This window comes from Lagenorhynchus albirostris, chromosome 20 (assembly GCF_949774975.1).
Source record: "Lagenorhynchus albirostris chromosome 20, mLagAlb1.1, whole genome shotgun sequence".
In the NCBI taxonomy this organism is placed as follows: domain Eukaryota; kingdom Metazoa; phylum Chordata; class Mammalia; order Artiodactyla; family Delphinidae; genus Lagenorhynchus; species Lagenorhynchus albirostris.
In genome coordinates, this window is record NC_083114.1 from 4,980,952 (window position 1) to 5,001,292 (window position 20,341).

At 45.1% G+C, this 20,341-nt stretch overlaps 1 protein-coding gene across 1 annotated transcript in view; it reads right to left on the reverse strand.

The window, feature by feature from the left end:
- The window catches only part of ARHGAP44 (Rho GTPase activating protein 44), a 142,386-nt gene that overhangs the window by 45,803 nt on the left and 76,242 nt on the right, over positions 1-20,341 (reverse strand). The window contains exons 4-6 of the mRNA XM_060135668.1: positions 14,046-14,122; positions 7,742-7,853; positions 5,045-5,121 (exon numbers count right to left, since the gene is read on the reverse strand). Of these exons, the coding sequence (XP_059991651.1) occupies positions 5,045-5,121; positions 7,742-7,853; positions 14,046-14,122 (266 nt within the window). The remainder of the gene's footprint in view (positions 1-5,044; positions 5,122-7,741; positions 7,854-14,045; positions 14,123-20,341) is intronic.

Genomic DNA, 20,341 nt, shown 5'->3' on the forward strand with positions numbered 1-20,341 from the left:
AAGAATTGAATCACTAAGTGTCTTCTCTGTACAATTCTTCTTTCCTCTTGTGTTACGTGCAGGAAAAAATTAGAGAGTGGGGCATTATAATACCCAAAAAGGGGACATGAGTTCTCTTTGCTATTAGCAAAAAGTAGCAAAATGAAGGATTCTCTGTCACTTAAAAAGCACACCCATGTGAAAATTACTTAAAAAGGCTTTAGGACATCAAGCTGGCTTGAAGCTCCAGAGATGGACACGTGTGTCCTGAGAAAGATTCCTCATCCAAATTAGAAAGGATATATTCTATTCCAAAATGTTAAAAAAAAAAAAAAAAATCTAAGCTAACAGATAAGGATTAGTAAAAATTCCTGGGCAATTCTTTCTTATAATGGTTTGCCCTACAGAAATATTTAACTAATACCTCCCAGGCTTAGTCAAATAAAATATGAAATGTCATGGCTGTAATTTAGATCTCAGATAATGAACACACTTCCATGGTTGATTATGGTAGATCATGGAGCTACAAACACCATCCCATTCATGCTATCTGAAGGAAAAAAAACTCACCAATATATAAGTGTAAAAAATAAACAAAGGGGCCACAAACACTCAGCTGATTTTTAGGGTTTTATATATCTGGATTAGATTTGTTTTTTTTTTAAATCCAAATTACACTTAATATATGTATATTAAAATGAAGACATTCTTCCAAGTTATCTCTTTTCTTCCCTATTCCCCTTTATTCCCTCCCACCCCCAATTCTGTCCTGGTAGTTTAAAAACATACACCTTTCCCCTCCATTTATAAGGAATTGTACTTGTAATGGATAAGTAATCTACTTTGATATTATACAATAGTGGTAAAATGCCCCCAAAATGGTCCCTTTGTGGAGACTGAATAGCAAAATATCAAGGGAAACTTGGAAACATTTGTACAGGTAGCAACTAATTGGGAAAAGTGCCACTAATCATGAATTTCGAAAAACAATAAACGCTGGAGAGGGAGTGGAGACAAGGGAACCCTTGCACGCTATTGGTGGGAATGTAAATTGGTATAACCGGTATGGAGCTTCCTTAAAAAACTAAAAATAGAGCTACCATATGATCCAGCGATCCCACTTCTGGGCATATACCCAGAGAAAACCATAATCTGAAAGGACACATGCACCCCAGTGTTCACAGCAGCACTATTTACAATGGCCAAGACATGGAAGGAACCTAAATGTCCATCGACAGAGGAATGGATAAAGCAGATGTGGTACATATATACAATGGAGTATTACTCAGCCCTAAAAAAGAATGAAATAATGCCATTTGCAGCAACATGGTTGGACCTAGAGATTATCCTACTAAATGAAGTAAGTCAGACAGAGAAAGACAAATATCATGTGATATCACTCATATGTGGAATCTGATTTTGAAAAAAGATACAAATGAACTTATTTACAAAAAGGAAACAGACTTACAGGTATCAAAAACAAATTTATGGTTATCAAAGGGGAAACATGGTGGGGAGGGATAAATCAGGAGCTTGGGATGAACATACACACAGGACTATATATAAGATATATAACCAACAAGGACCTACTGTATAGCACAGGGAACTCTACTCAATATTCTGTGATAATCTATCTGAAAAAAGAATCTAAAAAACAATGAATACATGTGTATGTATAACTGAATCACTTTGCTGTACTAACACAACATTGGAAATCAAGTATACTCCAATAGGTGGCGCACTAACTGAAACTAACACAACATTGGAAATCAAGTATACTCCAATAAAATTAAAACATTTTTAAAAATCATGAATTTCGAGGAAGGATGATCTTCTCATTCAGAGGCTCTTATAAGTAAACTCAACAACTGTTCTGCTCTGTTAAGAGAAGAAATAAGGCTTCTTGTCCAAGGAGAGTTTGAGCTTTGAAGTTTGAAGAGAAGAAAGTTCATTTCTTCCCACTAAGGTAGCTGAGGCGACCCCATCATTCTCTGGGAAAGATGCCATCAGTCTACGATTTGGGGATGGTGAAGACAGAATACAAGCTTTAAGGAAAGGCTAATGGAAAGAAAAAGGCCAGAAATAAGGGTAAGATGTTTCACAGACCAGGAGAAGGGTATAGAAGGCAAACTCAAGATCAGTTCAGGGTGACAGGGAGTCCGGAAGAAGTTTTGGAAGGAAACAGGAAAGTTGCTTTAGTGGGACATTTATTGTTTCATCTGCCCAGTCTTCTCCGCTCCTCTGCCTTGGGCATCCTCCACTTTTTGAGGTCCCGGCTCAGAAGGAGGATACTACAAGGAATAGACCCTAATGTATGCAGACTGACCAAATGGGGAAGTGGGGTGGGGTAGAGGTGGGGGCAGTGAGAACCCAACTGCTTCGCCAAGAGTAGCTGGTGACGTTTGCATTTCAGTAGCACAGTATCTGGTCTTACGCTCACTGCTCCATCTTGGGAAACAGTGGCTCAGGGGAAGGGTTAGAGGAAAAGGCAAGAAGTTGGGTTGAGTTGGCTTCAGAAACAACCAAAGTTGTCAAGGGTCTAAGTTAAAGGTTAGAAGCATAAAAACTTGGAGGGGGTAGTAGATTATTTCCTTACCAAATCCCAATACACAAGAGAGGATGAGCTGAAGACATGAAGTTTGTTAAATCATGGAAGAGAGGTCCCTGATGACACTCCTCCGTGGTTTCAGGATCTACGCACCACTTGGTGTCACCATGAAAAACATAAGACAAAACTAGGTTGACCGCGGCTGTCACCAGGGAGAAACTCTCTCTCTCCTAAGGGGGGCTGAATGAAAATATGTGAGTGGACAAGGCAATGACAAGCTTTGATGCTAACATCCAGCCCTCTGAGCAGAAGCTCTGGGCTGGGAATGCAGGTGTTCCTTAGAGAAGCAGAGAAGAGATCTCAGAGCTAAAACCCAGGTCCTCGCAGAAGGAAGTGACTCTGCAAACCCAGGAGCCCGGTGTCCACCGTCACCCGGAGGGTGGAACAAGCAGCATACCCGCCATCATCTTACGTGACTCCGGGATGTGGGACTTGAACACTGGGGCTACAGGACGCATTTTACGTGGCGCACGGACACTGCAGGAAGTCGTACCACACCACTATGCCTGACACAACCTTCTCCCTGTTCCTCCAAGGGCCCTAAGGGGAGGGCCTCAGATCTGGGTCAGAGTAACTTCAATCACTTTCTAATTCTTCCTCCTCTTCCCTTTTCAGCAACTGGAGACCTCAGGATCACAGCCTTCCACAGGCAACAGGACCTAAAACTTAACAGCACGGGTACTACTTTCATCCTGTCCACTTGTACATTTACCTGATACTTGTAGCTAAGGGCACTGCCTTTCACTTTATGGTAGTGCTGTTAAGATTTCTCTTTTAAATAGACTCATTTTGAAAAAATGTATCGACATTTCACAAGGTGTGTTGGCACAGATGTCAAAGATCATTCAGGTGGACTGAAGTTTGGGAAACACTAAGTGAATTAAAGAAACGCTGACAGATACACACTACGATATATACGGTGCATAAACAACATGGACCTACTGTAGAGCACAGGGAACTATGTTCAGTATCTTGTAATAAACTATAATGGAAAAGAATCTGAAAAAAGTAGATGAGAGATAGATATAAATGTATAACTGAATTACTTTGCTGTACACCCAAAACACTGTAAATTAACTATACTGCAATAAAAAAGAAGAAGAAAGAAACTCTGTTTCTCTGCTAACCCAGCCTGATTTATTTCTGGTCTTGGGGGACTGTGCTATACTTTCTGTTGATCCAAATGCAGAATTCTGGTGCCTGAACTAGTTATAGGAGCAGCTTCCTTTTGGAAAGCTCTTGGGAAGTGCTGTGACAAACAGGATCTCATCTGACACTCCAAACAACCTCCCAGGTCGGCCCACAAATACTGCAAATGTTGCTACTGTCTGTGCACAGGTGAGGAGACTACTATTCTGGAAGGCTCAGTGACTTGACCAAGGTCGCAGGTCTAGAGAACAGGCAACCTGCATCTGGGACCTCATCATTAACTCCTGGTTTGGGACTCATTATCCTATAGCTCCCAGCCAAAGTATTTCCAGTTTTGTCTTTGTTTCTTTTTCTCAAGAAAATTAAAATAAGATGCGGAGATTCTTAAACTTGACCTACAAAGGACCAAAGGTAGAACCAAAATGTTCCTTCCGTATTATTATTCACGAGTCTGCACTGTTTCAACGTGCACACGTACGCACACATGCCACTGGAAGAAATAAAAAGGCATTTACACACAACCATGACTGATGACGGCCACAGTCAAAGCCACTGCAGGGCCATGGCATGCCCCTGCTGGATGGGAATCTCCTGGTACATTCTGGAGGAGGGAGCAGGGGAAGGGCAGCACTGTTGGAACTGCACTTCTCCCATGATGGTCTCAGGGTTACAGAATGGCTGCAGAAGACACAGTCACACCATCGACCGCAGGAAAAGGAGACCAGGTCCCCAGAATCAGAAATACTCCTCTCAGGGTAAACAGGATGACACATCACGCTACCTGCCTCTCTGATCTCTGTCCCTACCACTCCCCACTTTGTCCCTTCCACCCCTGCCATGCTGGTCTTCATTCTGTGTCCTGAATACGTCAATCTCATTCCCATCGCAGGACCTTTGCATCTGCTCTTCCTGCTGTCACGGGCAGTTCTGCACCAGATCTTTGCACGGTTGCCTCCTCCTTATGAGATCAAGTGTCATCGCCTCAAAGAAGCCTTCTCTCCTTCACCCTGTCTAATGCTGCAGCCCGCTTCTCCACACCTCCTGCCAAAATTACCCTGTGCTCCCTTCTTGATAGGACTTATGGCTTCTGAAACAGCCTCACGTGGGTGTTCTCTTGCCTAGATCTAACTCCCAGACCAGGCTGTAGCCTCCATGAGAGCGTGATCCCGGGACCTCCAGCGCCTGACACACGGTGGGTGCAAGAAACACTCGATGAATGAAAACGCTCACACACAAAACCCTACCCCTCAAACGTGATCACAGCTCCTTCAAAGCAGCAGAAATGAAAGCAAAGAAATCCCAGCACACCTCGTTCGTGAAGAGTCCATGTCCAGCACCAGCTTTGCTAGATGTTTCCTCTGTTTCTGGATATTTGGGATTTCCACCTGTGGGTACAGGAGAGAAAAAAAAAAAGTTGATTTGAAGCCCAGGACAGATTTTTTTTTTAATGTTTTTAAATTGAAGTATAGTTGATTTAAAACGTTTCAGGTGTACAGCAAATTGATTCGGTTATACATATATATCTATTCTTTTTCAGGTTCTTTTCCATTATAGGTTATTACAAGATACGGAATAGAGTTCCCTGTGCTATACAGTGGGGCCTCCTTGGTTAACTATTTTATATATGGTAGTGTGTACCTGCTAATTCCCAACTCCTAATTTATCCCTCTCTTCCCTTTCCCCTTTGGTAAACCATAAGTTTGTTTTCTATGTCTGCGAGAAAAGACAGATTCTTAGAGAATTAATGATATCTTCCCAACAAGTTTGCTCGAGGTCTCCCCATCCTCATTTTCAGAGGAAATTCTTGGTTCCCTTTCCTGAGCTAAACTCTGCTCTTTCTTCACTGGAATCTGTCAGGTCCCGAGTCAAGCCAGACCATCTCAGAGGCCCTGGGTCGCCCAGCTCGCTTCTGCCCGCCTCACTCCCGCTCTCACCCAGCCGGCAAAAACATCTCTCTGCTTGCGTAAGGGCCAGACATGGGAAGAAAGGCAGGGAGATCTGACACACAGACCTAATTCAACACAGACAGCTGGAGGAGGAGACCTGGCCTCAGGAGGCCTGAGATGCTATGGGGAAAGCAATTAGGATATATTCCTATAGAAGGGAGGTTTTTTTTCCAAAGTAAATAATGAAGAAACATCGCCACGGCTTCACTGAGGGATAAGTTCTCCCACGGTGGCTGTGTGTGGATGCTCTTTTATTTCTAAAGGTGACTTAAGTGAATATTCCAGTGCAGGATGTTGCTTGCAGGCCCGGCAAAAGTGGGGCAGGATGTGAGAATTTAAAAGGAAAAAATGCGAGGATGGTCCAGTGTCGTACGAGGTGCTCTGTATTCACTCTTCCAGGCATAGATGAGTAGGGCACTGACTTCCAGTAGGAAGACAGACAATTGTCCCCAGGCACCGGGGTCGTCGCGGAGCCCAGACACAAGGCGAGTCTCAGCACCCAGCTCAGACCTGTCCCCATGAGTTCGCTGGTGGCTTTGGCTGGGACCCCAGAGCACCTTTCTAAACAGTAAGAGGGCCTCTCAGGAATGGCCTAGGCTGTACCAGGACGGCATCTGAGAAGTCGAGGGCTGGTCCATATCAAAGCACCATATCTAGAACGTTCTCCTAGAATACTTCTAAGCACTTCGGTAATTACTTACCCATTCATCTGTCCCAGAAATTGCACCAGGGGATGGGAAGGTGCTGGGAGTGGTCTAGAAAGGAAACCAGACACGGTCCAGGGCAAGGCTGCCCGATACGGTAGCCTTGAGCCACCTGTGGCTATGCCATTTCAAATACAAAGGAACATGGACTTCCCTAGCAGTCCCATGGTTAAGACTCCACGCTTCCACTGTAGGGGGCACAGGTTCAATCCCCGGTCGGGGAACCAAGATCCCCCATGCCGCTGGGCACGGCCAAAAATAAATACATAAATTCAAGAGAACAAAAACAGAATTAAAAATTTAGTTCCTTCGTTGCACTAAACACATTTCAAGAGCTCTGTAGTCACAGGTGGTTAGTGGCCACCAAACAGTGCAGACGTGGAACATCTCCATCCCTACGGCACCGTGGAGGCTTGTACGATCAATTAAAGGGAACTGGGAGTAGGTCCAGGCTTCAGGACAAATAACATCCCCCAGTGATTTTCTTTCTTGATAAAATTTCACTTGGTTGAAGCTGGCAAAACTGTCACATAGGCATTAAGGCTTCATCTTAAGAAAACAGTTTTCTTTAGTGTCCTTTAAAGTAGAAAGAGAAGGGCCCTATGTAAACAGAAACAGTGAGGGGGCCTTAGAGAGTGTCTTGGACACGGGTCCCCAGCCCTTGTGAGTAGGATCTGCTGTTCATTTTTTTTTTTAAGTTTTTAATTGAAGTATAGTTGATTTACAGTGTTGTGTGAATTTCTGCTGTACAGCAAAGTGATTCAGTTATATATATATATACATTCTTTTTTTCATATTCTTTTCCAGTATGGTTTACCACAGGATATTGAAGATAGTTCCCTGTGCTGTACAGTAGGACCTCGTTGTTTATCCATTCTATATATAATAGTTTGCATCTGCTAATCCCAAACCTCCCAGTCCATCCCTTCCCCTCCCCCTTGGCAACCACAAGTCTGTTCTCTATGTCTGTGAGTCTGTTTCTGTTTCGTAGCTATGTTCATTTGTGTCCTATTTTAGATTCCACTGCTCATTTCACCGAAGACTTGAGATGGGTGGAGGCCAGGGGTGGAGATGGGGCGGAGACCCTACAGGCGACGCGGTGATGCCACCAGCTTTGCAGCTTCACCCATGGGGATGCCAGCAGAGGAGGGGGTGGGTGGGAGAAGGGGGGAGCCTGCAGCTCAAAGGGCTAGCAGGCTGGGGAACCCCAGGCAGTCGTGTAGGAACGATCCCCAGTGAAACACTGTGCCCCAGAGTGGGGTGAGGGGTAGAAATAGCCCGCAGCAGAAGGACCCCAGAGCCCACCACTCCACCCTCCCCGCTCACATGGGCCCAGCCTCACTCCTGGTTCTGACCTCAGCCAGCAGGAACAGGGGCTCGATCACGTCTCTCTCGACTTGCAATTCGAAATGAATCAGCCCCTGGGCCAGCTTGTCCTCCGCCTCGCCACAGAGTTTCAGCATCTTCCTGCGACAGAAGGGAAGAAAAACCATCCTGAGTACCCTGCAGAGGAAGATGTGACCCATCACCCCCCGGCCAGGTAAACACTCACGAGATGGCGTTAATAAAGTAGTTGACTGCTGTGCCGTCCCACTGACCAGCTTGCTGCACGTGGTTTCATTTCTGACACTGCCTACTTTCTAAAGGATGCTGAGTACCTACTGTGTGCCTGGGCTAAAAGGGGATTTGTGGGGAAAGTAAGAGAGACGTGGAGAGAACAGAGTCACACATGCCAAATCCACAGGCCTAGAAAAAGCCAGATGTTCTCCCTCCTGAGACCACTGGAGAAAACAGCCGAAGTCAATGTGCCAACAAACCAACACAGCTTCAAACACATACCAAAACCTCAATGTCAGTAGGCTCTAACAGAAAGAAAACGCCTTCTCCCAAGCCACGAAAACTTATTTAATATAGGATGAGCGAAAAAAAAAAAATATATATAGGATGAACGGACGATTTTCCAGTGAAAAAATGGAATGGAAAACCATGTAAAAGTTTATTAATCATGAGCGAATTACATAAGACCTGAATGAGTAGAAAGTTATGCCATATTCCTAGACGGGAGAATACAGTATTTCAAAGATGTTCATTTCCCCTGAAGGGCACACAAGCAGCCCTCCCTCTTCACGGTACCATGTTACCTGAAACTCATGTAAAAAGTTTTTACAAATTAACAAAAGTATGGAAAGAGGTAATACTATTCTAAGGTTAGTATGTACTTTTCCTGTCCGTATATATTTTTTTAATTAATTAATTAATTTTTATTTTTGGCCGCGTCGGGTCTTCGTTGCTGCACGTGGGCTTTCTCTAGTTGCAGTGAGCGGGGGCTACTCTTCGTTGTGGTGCGCGGGTTTCTCATTGCGGTGGCTTCTCTTGTTGCAGAGCACGGGTTCTAGGCACGTGGGCTTCAGTAGTTGTGGCACGTGGGCTCAGAAGTTGTGGCTCACAGGCTCTAGAGTGCAGGCTCAGTAGTTGTGGCGCATGGGTTTAGTTGCTCCGCGGCATGTGGGATCTTCCAGGACCACGGCTCAATCCCGTGTCCATCTGCACCGAGTTTTCCTTCTCTCTCCAGGCACGGCGGTCTTCCTGAAATCCCCCTTCACCATTTGCTGGATTCTCTCTCTCCCTGTCCTGGGCTGGAGATCCTGTTTCCTACTCTCCTACCCCTGCCTGTCTCGGACACTGCCTCACTGTGGGCCCACCACACTTCGGCTTTCTGAGAAGTGTGTGGGAAGTCCATTTTCTGAGACCCTGCGTGTCACAACTTCTCTTTACCCTCAGGCTAAATGAAAGTTAGACAGGAGACTATATTCTATGCTTCCTATTCCCCCAGAATTTTGAAGGCATTGTTCAATAACCTTCTAGCTTTGGGCTTCCCAGACGGCTCAGTGGTTGAGAATCCACCTGCCAATGCAGGGGACACGGGTTCAAGCCCTGGTCCGGGAAGATCCCACATGCTGCAGAGCAACTAAGCCCATGCTCCACAACTACTGAGCCTGCGCTCAAGAGCCCGTGAGCCACAACCACTGAGCCTGCACGCCACAACTACTGAAGCCTGTGCGCCTACAGCCCGTGCTCCACAACAAGAGAAGCCACCGCAATGAGAAGCCCGCACACCGCAACGAAGAGTAGCCCCCGCTCACCGCAACTAGAGAAAGCCTGCGTGCAGCAACGAAGACCCAACACAGCCAATCAATCAATCAATCAATTTATTTAAAAAAATAATAATAATCTTCCAGCTTCCACTATTGCTTTTGGTAAGGCCGGAATAATTCAGATTCCTGACCCCTCGTATATGACAATGTTTTCTCTAGAAGGTGTAGAATCTTTTATTTGTCACTAGTACTCACTACTGGTGAGTCCTGGCATAGGTTTAATTTTTCCTATTGTATTAGGAGATCGGTGGGCCCTTTCAATATAGAAACTCACATTCTTCACTTCTGGAAAATATCTTTGGATTTTTTTTTTTTAATTTTTTTTTTATTATTATTATTTTTTGCGGTACGCGGCCCTCTCACTGTTGTGGCCTCTCCCGTTGCGGAGCACAGGCTCCGGACGCGCAGGCCCAGTGGCCATGGCTCATGGGCCCAGCCGCTCCACGGCATGTGGGATCTTCCCGGACCGGGGCACAAACCTGTGTCCCCTGCAGCGGCAGGCGGACTCTCAACCACTGCGCCACCAGGGAAGCCCCCCTGGATTATTTTTTAAACTATAATTATGATTTCTTCCTCTCTTCTTCTTGCAATTCCTGTTATTCAGGCCTAAGACTTCCTAGATTGGCCCTCTAGTCTTCTAACTTCTCTATTTTCCGTGTCCTTGTCTTTTGCTCTCTTTTCTGGATGATTTCAACTTTATCTTCCAAACCTACCGAGAAGGTCATATTTTTCATTTCTATGAGTTTGCTTTTGATCTCTGAATATTTCTTTCTTGTATTTCTTAATTAACGTCCTGTTTTTTATTTCATCTTCTCTTATCTCTCGAGAGTCTAAGTACCTTACTGACTGCTACCCCTACACTCCACTGTGCCCGGTGCCCCCAGTCGCGGGATGCTCCGCTTTACCCTCCCCAGAGATGAAGCTCCAGGCTTTTGCTGGGCTTGGGGGAAAGGGGATGAGGGTCTCCCAGCGGTGTGGATAAGAGCTGGGTCTGAGTGATCCAAAGAGCACCTGACTAGCTTTCAACTCCCATTTGCGATTTTCCTCACCATCCCCCTCCAACGACCCACTGTTCCTGAGATCCCTGGGGCCGCCAATTCCTGAGCCTTCTCAGCATTTCATGGTATGAACATCTCAGCTCTCTGCACATCCTACTTCTGGCTTGAGAGTCAGCTTTCTGGGACTTGCTAAGTCAGGTCCCAGTCAATCATATGCTTTACAGCTCACAAAACCCTCTTGTCTTCTCTCCTGTTTTCTCCTGCCTTTGTGGGTTTATGTCTTTTCAGAAAAAAAAACCCTGCATTATAGTCCGTTTTGGAAGGGAACAAAAATGAGATGTGTGTGTTCACTCTGGCATCTTTACGTGGTGTCCTCCATCCTTTACTTTCAACCTTGTTGTGTCACTACGTTTCAGGCAAGTCTCTCAGAAAGAACACATCGATACAACAGGATTCCACGTTTACCCACCTGAGAGTCTGTATATTATAAACAGTTGAGTTTATTCCATTTGCTGTGTACGATTTACAGGTAGAGAGGCAGTAATTGCTATTACCTTCATTTTTCTGTTTTCTATTGTTATGCTTTTCTGTGCTGACCTTTTTTTTTCCCTTTTTTAAATTTTTTTTGCGGTACGTGGGCCTCTTGCTGTTGTGGCCTCTCCCGTTGCGGAGCACAGGCCCCGGACGCGCAGGCTCGGCGGCCATGGCTCACGGGCCCAGCGGCTCCGCGGCACGTGGGATCTTCCCGGACCAGGGCACGAACCCGTGCCCCCTGTATCGGCAGGCGGACTCTCAACCACTGCGCCACCAGGGAAGCCCCTTTTTTTTCTCTTTTAGTCCGTTCTGTGGGCTTTTTTTTTCTATTTTGTTTATTCCTCTCTCCATCCTCCACCTAATTTTGAAGTTACACGTTCTATTACTTTTCTTCTTGTGGTCTTCTTGTGTTCTTACCTTTCTAACATGCACACTTCACTTTAAATTTAAATGTAATACCTTTATCCTCCTTTCATACAAGAGCTTGAAACACTGATGCCCTTTGCAAAGCTCCCTATTATTATTTTCTAGTATTTTAGTTTTCCTTTGCTTTAACTGCCCCCCGCCCCCCAGATTATTATTATATTGCTGTTTCTTAATTCAATGTTTATTTATATTTCTTTACACTGAAGGGTAGCAGGATACACCTCCCCAAAGTATGCCACTGTGGCATAAGGATTAGTTTGAACTGAAGGCAATGGAGAAGAAGCAGACACAAAAAAAGCTCTCCACCCTTCCCTTATTTGCCTAAAAGCAGGACATGAATTTGTAAAGGTGTCCCCCTCCCCCCTCTACCAGGAAAGATAGACGTTAATCACCAGAGATAATTCTAGACCCTTGGCACCAGTGGTCTCTACATTACAAACCTTACCAACTAACACTTATCTTCTACTAGTCCCTCATATACTTACCTTCCTACAATTCGTTGCCATAGAAACTAACATTTTTTTTCCTCTGTCTTGTTTGTCACTTCTCTAAAAATCAGTGTTCTTTGGTTTAAAATGCTATATAAGCCCAAGTTCCAGCCACCCCTTTGAGTTACTCATCACCGAGTTCTGCCATGTGCATGCACTGCACGTTAATCAAATGTGTATGCTATTCTCTTATTAATCTGTCTTTTGTCAATTTAATTTGCACGGCCCTGTGAAGGAATCTAAGATGGGAAGAGAGAAAATGTCTCTTACACCACATTCACTATTTTTTTTTAAAGGTTTTTTTTTTTTTCTTTTTTTTTTTTTTATAGCCACACTGCACAGCTTGCGGGATCTTAGTTCCCCCACCAGGGACTGAACCCGGGCCCTCAGAGTAAAAGCAGTGAGTCCTAACCACTGGACCACCAGGGAATTCCCACACTACTTTTTTTTTTTTTTTTTAAGATTTTTTTTTTTTTTGATGTGGACCACGTTTAAAGTCTTTATTGAATCTGTTACAATATTGCTTCTGTTTTATGTTTTGGTCTCTTGGCTACGAGGCATATGGGATCTTACCTCCCTGACCAGGGATCGAACCCACGCCCCCTGCACTGGAAGGTGGAGTCTTAACCACTGGACCACCAGGGAAGTCCCACTACTTTTTTTTTAAAATGCTATCTTGTTACCTGCATTTCACTCTTTTCTTCTGGACATAATCTACTTCACACATCCTTAACTAGTTTTTCAGTGAGAACATGCAAGCGGTAACTTCTCTAAATCTGTGCCTGAAAATATGTTTATTTTCCCCTTATTCCTGAATAAAGATTTAGTCTATCACTGAATCTAGATATATTTTCAGTCACTACTTGAAGACACTCCTCCATTATTTCCTGGCATTTATTGTGCCTCCTGGATGGTCTGTTATCACTCTAATTGCTCTTTTATACACAATTATCTCTTTCTCTGGTTGATTTTAAAGTTCTTTTTTATTAATAGGGTGTAGTTTTAGGACGATGTGTCCAGGGATGGATTTCTTTCGGTCTCAATCTCAGTTCTTTTTGATCTCAATCAGGACTTTTGGTGCTTCTTAAATCTAAACACTCATGTTTGTATTCAAATCTACAAAAGGAAAATTCAACCATAAATTTCCCCTTCTATTTTCTTCTTCAGGAGCGACTGCTACACATAATCCTGTATCTTTACATCCTGCCATCTGAGTCTCTCCATTTAATGCTGCCTGCATCCTTACCTCTTGGACTTTATTCTGTAAATTCTAAACTCCAGACCTCTTTAACTTCACCAATTTCCATATCTGTGTGCAACCTCCAGTTTCTCTCAAGTAAGTTTTTAAATTATACTAAATATTATTTGAATTCTTAAAAGTTCTATTTGGTTTTTCTCTGATTCTGCCTCTTCTTTTTTCACCCCTACTGTGTTTTGTCTTTATTAAATTTTTAAATTTCATTTTAAACATAATTACTGTCCATCTCCTTTCAGGTTGTCCATTATTTTTCATTTTTAGGGTCTGATTCTCCCACAGACTGTGCATACTGATCGCCTCTCATGATGATTCTATATTTAGTTCGTTTTTATTGTGAGCTCGAAATCAGCAAGGGTTGCTCTTCTGGGAATCCTGTAAGTTCTGACATCTGACACGGAGAGATTTCATATTTGCTTCTGCTGAAGCCCAAGGGATTTCAAGTGTCCTTCAACAGCCTTCCCCACCCCCTACCGGCATGCGGGATGCAGGATCTTAGTTCCCCTACCAGGGATGGAACCCGTGTCCCCTGCAGTGGAAGTGCAGAGTCCTAACCACTGGACCGCCAGGGAAGTCCCAACAGTTTCATGTTAACTTCTCCCCTCGGGAGCTGCCGCCTGCACAGACACTATGACTCCTGGACCTGGGGCCTCAATTTCTCACCGGCAACCTTTCCTTCTTCCCCGTCCAGTCTCCAGACAGACCACAGGTGTCCTCACTATCTCCGTGAGGACTGTTAGTCCCCTTGTAAGGATAGGGACTCACCTAGATTTAGCACAAACCCATACATGGAATTGCCTTACCCAAGAAGCGTGTCATCTCCCAGGAGAGCTGATCCTTCCACCAGACACTGAGCCAGTGTGGTCAAAGGCAACTTTTTCTGAAAAGGAAGAAAACGTGGTCATGAAAACTACTTCAACAGTCACCCACTTACACTAAAATAGCAAGAAGTCAAATACTTGCCGAGATATTACATTAGCTAAGAAACAAACTGACTTTAAAATATGAATAAAACCTAAAAATTCAGAGGATACAATGCTGGGTTAGACTCAGAGATGTCAAAATTCAGAAAATTAAAACGATTAAATTTGCTAAGTTGGAAAATAAGGCTAAGGTTTACATGCTGCATTTTTAATGTAATTTAATTTAATTTTCATTTTGTTTCATTTCATTTCATTTTCTGGCTGCGCTGTGCAGCTTGTGGGAATTTAGTTCCCCAACCAGGGATTGAACCTGGACCATGGCAGTGAAAGCGTGAAGTCCTAACCACTGGACTGTCAGGGAATTCCCTACATGCTGCGTTTTAAAATAGAGTAGCATAGCAGCAGGGAAAAAAGAGAAGATTTCAAACGTATGCTAAAGATTCAAGCCATGCCTTAATTTCTAAAAATCATCTCTCTCAAGAAGTATATTAGCCCCATTTTAGAAATAAGTCAGCTTATGGTCAAGGAAGAGAGAAAAATGTTCACACAGAATTACAATGCAAACAAAATCATCATCAAAATAAGGTATACTCCAGAAAGAAGATATAAAATGGCCAATAAGCACATGAAAAGATGCTTAACATCATTAGTCATTAAGGAAACCCAAATCAAAGCTGCAATTAGATACCACCTCACACCCATGAAGATGGCTCTCATAATCTTAATAATTTATTTTTTAAATACAAAAAATAAATATTGGTGAGCGTGTGGAGATATTGGAACCTTCATGCTTTGCCAGTAGAGATGTACAATGGTCCAGCACTGTAGAAAAGCTTGGCAGCATTTCAAGAAGTTAAACGAAATTACCATATGGCCCAGCGATTCCACTCTGGGGCATGTACTCAAAATAATTTGAAACAGATGGCTGAACAAAAACATGTGCATGACGCAAAGGGCAGCCCAATTCACAATAGCCAAAAGGTGGAGACAGCAGAAACGTCCATCAACGGATGAGGGAATAAACACATGCGGTCTATCCACGCAACGGAATATTATGCAGCCATAAACACGGAACGAACTCCTGACACAGATTACAACACGGGTGAACCCTGCAGGCATCACAATAAGTGAGATAAACCAGGCACAAATGTGCATGTAATGTACAGTTCTATTTATATAAGATATCCAGAATAAACAAATCCATAGGGACAGAAGGTAGATTCGTGGTTGCCAAGAGCTGGGGGGAGGGGGAAAGGGGACCGACTGACTAATGAGTATGGGATTTCCTTTCGGGGTGATGGAAATGTTCTGGAAGTAGATCATGGTGGTAGTTGCAAAACACTGTGACTCTACTAAACGCCACTGAATTGTACTCTTTAAAATAGCTAAAGTGGTAAGCTTTATGTTACGTGGGAAGAGAGGGAGGGAGGGACGGAAAGAAGGAGGGAGGGAGGTGGGCAGGCAGAAGGACCACAGCATAATCCACCTTCCCTCCTGAAGTGTCAACAAGCCCTCTCCTTCCTGAGCTGGACCCACCCAGCACACACGGAGAACAACAGGGTAAGAACAGCTAGATATCTGGGAATTCCCTGGCGGTCCAGTGGTTAAGACTCCGTGCTTCCACTCCAGGGGACACGGGTTCGATCCCTGGTCAGGGTACTGAGATTCCACATGCTGCACAGCGCGGCCAAAAATTTAAAAAAGAACAGGTAGATATCCTCGGGTCTTCCGGTCCCCACTGCCACAAAGACAGCTCTTCAAACAGAAAGTGATGGAGCCCCTCCCAGCCCAGAATCTCCTGTCTTAGCACCCAGAGACCCTCGGCTGTAACTTGCTTACTCCCCAGCATGAATGGTGTGCCTATCTGGGTACCACGCCCGTGGTGACCGAGACCAGACACTGCTCTCATGGAACTTACATCCCAGGGCAGGGAGACGGACACTAAACACAGACACTTTGAAGGAGACCCTTTCGAGAGTGGGAAGCGTCATGGGAACAGCAGAAAGGAGGACGATGGGCAGAGTGGGCAGCTGTGGGGAGGGGGCGGTGAGGAGAAAAGACTGCCCCCCCCCCCCGCCGAGGGGGGACATTTAAGAAGCAACCTGAAGGGAGAGGAAGTCAGCCATACCTCCAGATGACCTGGGAAAGAACATTCCGGGCAGAGGAACTGCAGGTGCAAAGGCCCGGAGGTGGGCTACCTGGCCAGCTCAGCTGGCTCTGCATCCCCAGCAGACCAGCGCGGCTGGAGCACAGTGTGTGATGGGGGAGAGGTTGGGGGAGGGGGCGGAGGCGGGATGGTGCGGGGCCTCGTCAACCAGAGGCAGGCACTGGGGTTTCCTTCTAGGGGCACTTGGGGACCACCGAGGGCCTGTTTAAGAACAACATGATTGGATTAAAAGAACTCAGTCCTGAGACAGGCAACTGGATGACTTGAGAGCAGCACCAAGCTGGAGGTGGAGTTTTAGGAATCTGCTTTGAACATCCCCAGGAGACCCATGGGCTCCAGGTATCTCCGGGGAAGGTCACAGGAGGTAGACCAACCCCCAAGAGTGGTATGGAAGTTCCTAGGGTTCCTGGGGTTAGTCCAGGTGGAGGGGAGCCCAGGACACCAGGTGTCCTCAACGGGTCTAAAATATAACCCCCTTCCTGCCCTTAGACACGTCCACTCCACAGAGGTCTGAGCCCTTTCACTCGAGGAATAATCTTGCTACCCCGTCATTTCACATAAAATGGGACACTGTTCTTGGTAAAAACGAGAGCAGGCAATGAAGTACTAATATATCCAAATGTAAACACCACTTTCTAGCTGTCCTACAAAGCTATGAGGTCCAGGTTTCCAGAGACTTAATTAAAGGCAGAGGAACAGTATCTTCGGAGAGCATCTGCTCCCACCCTCACCTTTCAAAAAAAAAGTTACTGAAAGCACATTTTAGAAAAATGTCTAAAACGGTTAAAAAAGAAAAGGAGTTGTGCAGGTATAACATCTGTCACGCTCAGAGAAAAAGGATGGATTAAGGTATTAGAGTTCTTGACCAGGGGTAATTCTTGTCCCCCCGGGATGTTTGGCCAAGCCTGGAGATGTATGTGATCGTCACCATGTGGGGGACATCCCTGGTATCTAGTGGGTAGAGGCCAGAGATGCTGCTACGCGTCCTACAGTGCATCAGAAAGCCCCCTGAAACAAAGAATTATCCAGCCCAAAACATCGAGAGTGCTGAGGTTTGGGTTTAAAGAAAGGTGTTCAATCTGCAAGCTCCTAAAATATCTGAATCACAACCACTGAAGACGCTCCCGCCAATCCCGAATGTCAGAGAGTCCAGCCACACAAGACCATTTTCTTTATGCTGAGGATCCAGAGACCCGTGACCCACCTGCCTTTCAGGCAGGACTGAAGCCCTTTCTGAGTCCTTCTTCAGAATTTGACAAGGAAGCAAGGCAAGGGAGGATCTTGCCTATAGCAGATGACAGGCAATTTCTAATGGCCTGGAAGTTGGCATCCTTTGGAGAAATATATCTACCAGTGAGTGGAGTTTTTCCAGATGAAAAAGATCAGTCCGATTAGTCCTGGCAGTGAGTGGAGCAGAAGACCACGCCCGGGATGCCTAGCAGACTGTAGGTCAAGTGCAAGAACAGCCCTGAGGACCACAAAGCCATCGGTCTTGGAGGGAGGTGGTGAGGGGACAGCCAGGTGTCTGGTTTCCAGATTCACACAGGAAAAGCCAGTTGGAAATGGTAGGATTGGAGGGGCCCTTCTCCCAAGCAGGGGGCCAACTTTATCTTCTAGTCATTTCCAGTCACTCAACATCCTCACCGATGATTATGAGATGCTTTTCGGTGGCAAAGAGAGCCACTTTAAGTGACAAAGGACCACAGGACGAGAAAGCTATTCCTGTTTCAACTGCACGTTAATTGCTGAGATTTTCACATGGAGAATAAGCTTTCTCTCTTTCTCTATCTCAAATGAATTCATTTTTGAAAAGCAAATGGTATAAAACTCAGGTGCTGGAGGGTTTACAGCAGAAAGTCTTCTCCCATCCTTAACCCTCAGCCACTGGGTTCCCCTCTCCAGAAACCATGCCAGTGATCAGTTTTCTAGGTATCCTTCCATAAATATTCTAAGAAGATCCAATTGTATATGTGAGTGTGTGTCCATTTTTTAAAAATATTTACTTATTTATTTGGCTGTGCCGGGTCTTAGTTGCAGCACACGGGATCTTCAGTTGCGGCATGTGGGATCTCGTTCCCTGACCAGGGATGCTACCTGGGCCCCCTGCATCGGGAGCTAGGAGTTTTAACCACCGGACCACCATGGAAGCCCCATTTGTCCATTTTTAGTGGACACATTTTCCCTCACAACTGTTAACACATGATATAACCCCCTCTACACTTTGCTGTCCTTTTCAGGTAGAGGTATCATTCATGTAATTTCCTATCAAGACATAGAGAGCTGCCTCAGCCTTTTTTTTGAAATGGTTACACAGATCATTGAATGAAGATGACAACACGGATTTAAACAAGTCCTGTAGTGATGGTGTAAGGGGATATAGGCCACAAGCTAGGGCCTGTGCTTGTGGCCCAGGTGAGCTCCTAAGAAAGCATTCACTGCAGGGGAGACACTGAGGGTGATGTGAGCGCTTGGATTCCAAGGGCACAGGTGTTAATGGGGTGAAACCTCAATTAGTGGTGAGTCTTTGCTTGTGTCGATGCTTTTAAGAGTCAAGAAATTAAGAAAAGGAAAAGGAAAAAAGAGAAAAGAATCAAGCAACTAGAAGGAAGCTACCAAAGGAAAAAAAGGAAGGAAGAAATGGATTAAGGTGACATACTTGCACGTCAAAAAGGGGATAGTGAAAATCTATAATCAAAGGCGGGCGAATAGCGGAAGTTAATGGACTGCAACGCACTACAGACTACAAATTATTTCTATTTCTAAAGAAATGCTCTGAGACAAAGGAAAAGCTGAGGGCTCGGTAGACGCGGGGTACTGTGCTGATTTATTTGACCTAATGCCTACCCGTGACTGAGGTATCATTTGCTCTCTCCTCCACACTATGCTCACCCCCACTTCACGTAGAAGAATATTGAATCTCTGAAGGATTCAATTGCCCACCTGTCCAGAAAACCTGCCAAAATGTGTTTCTCTTGCAGACGAGGGTCTAGGCTGAGAGCATCACCCACTATTCCAGGGACCATTAGCGCCCAGGTAAAGAGACCTTACTTAGCGAGCTTCACCCTGACCAGTGGTTTTCCGGGTCAAAGAGAAGCTATTAAAATACACATTTCCCCGATTCTAGTGTGCCGAGAGATCCTTAAGAGTTGAGGGAAGGGGAGACAGAACGTTCCAGGGTTTGGAAATAGTCGATCTGACTTGTCTGAGATGAGTGTTCTCTCTAAAATTATCTTAGGCATCAGCAGCGCAGTTTGTAGGATGACTCAGAGACAAAAAGTCTTATTCTAATATCCACTCTGTTTCCTAAACATACACACACGCACACACGCCCCTCCATCTCTGAAAACTGCTGTCCACTGTCCGCGAATCCAGGCAGATTTGCTCCTCGGGGCTCAGCAGTTCTCAGGGGTGATTTTGGACTCACGGCGGGGCCCTAATTATAGCAGCAGTTTCTATTCCTTTACTATGTATTCATGTCAAGCACCGTGCTGCTGGGCATTTACGTTTATTACCTCACTTAACTCTCAAACCCTACTGGGTAGGAATTCATTGTTATTACTATTTTCCAAGGCAAGAAACCAAAGCATATAGAGGTAATTGACTTGCCCACTGTCAGGCAAAATTAGGAAGCAGCAGAGCTGGGCTTCCACCTTGGAGGGTCAGATCCCAGCACTTAAACTCGGGGCCATCACGCTAAATTGCTTCCGTAAAGAACAGGAACGAGTCAAACTGGCGTGATGCGCTGCGCAGGTTCTGTGCCTAAAACAGGCATGGGCCATCCAGTCGCGACACGTCTATTTTTAGTGCTGCCTACATGTGGCAGGCCCCGTTCTAGGCATTGAGAATGCAGCCATGATGGGAAGACAAGATCCCTGCTCCCGCGTAGCTCACATATTGGTGATGGGAACAGACACAGGAGCAAATGAATGAGCAGGCTAATTTCAGAGGATAACACATGCTATGAAGAATATGCAATAGGGGGATGTGACTGGGGGAGGGAGGGAGCACA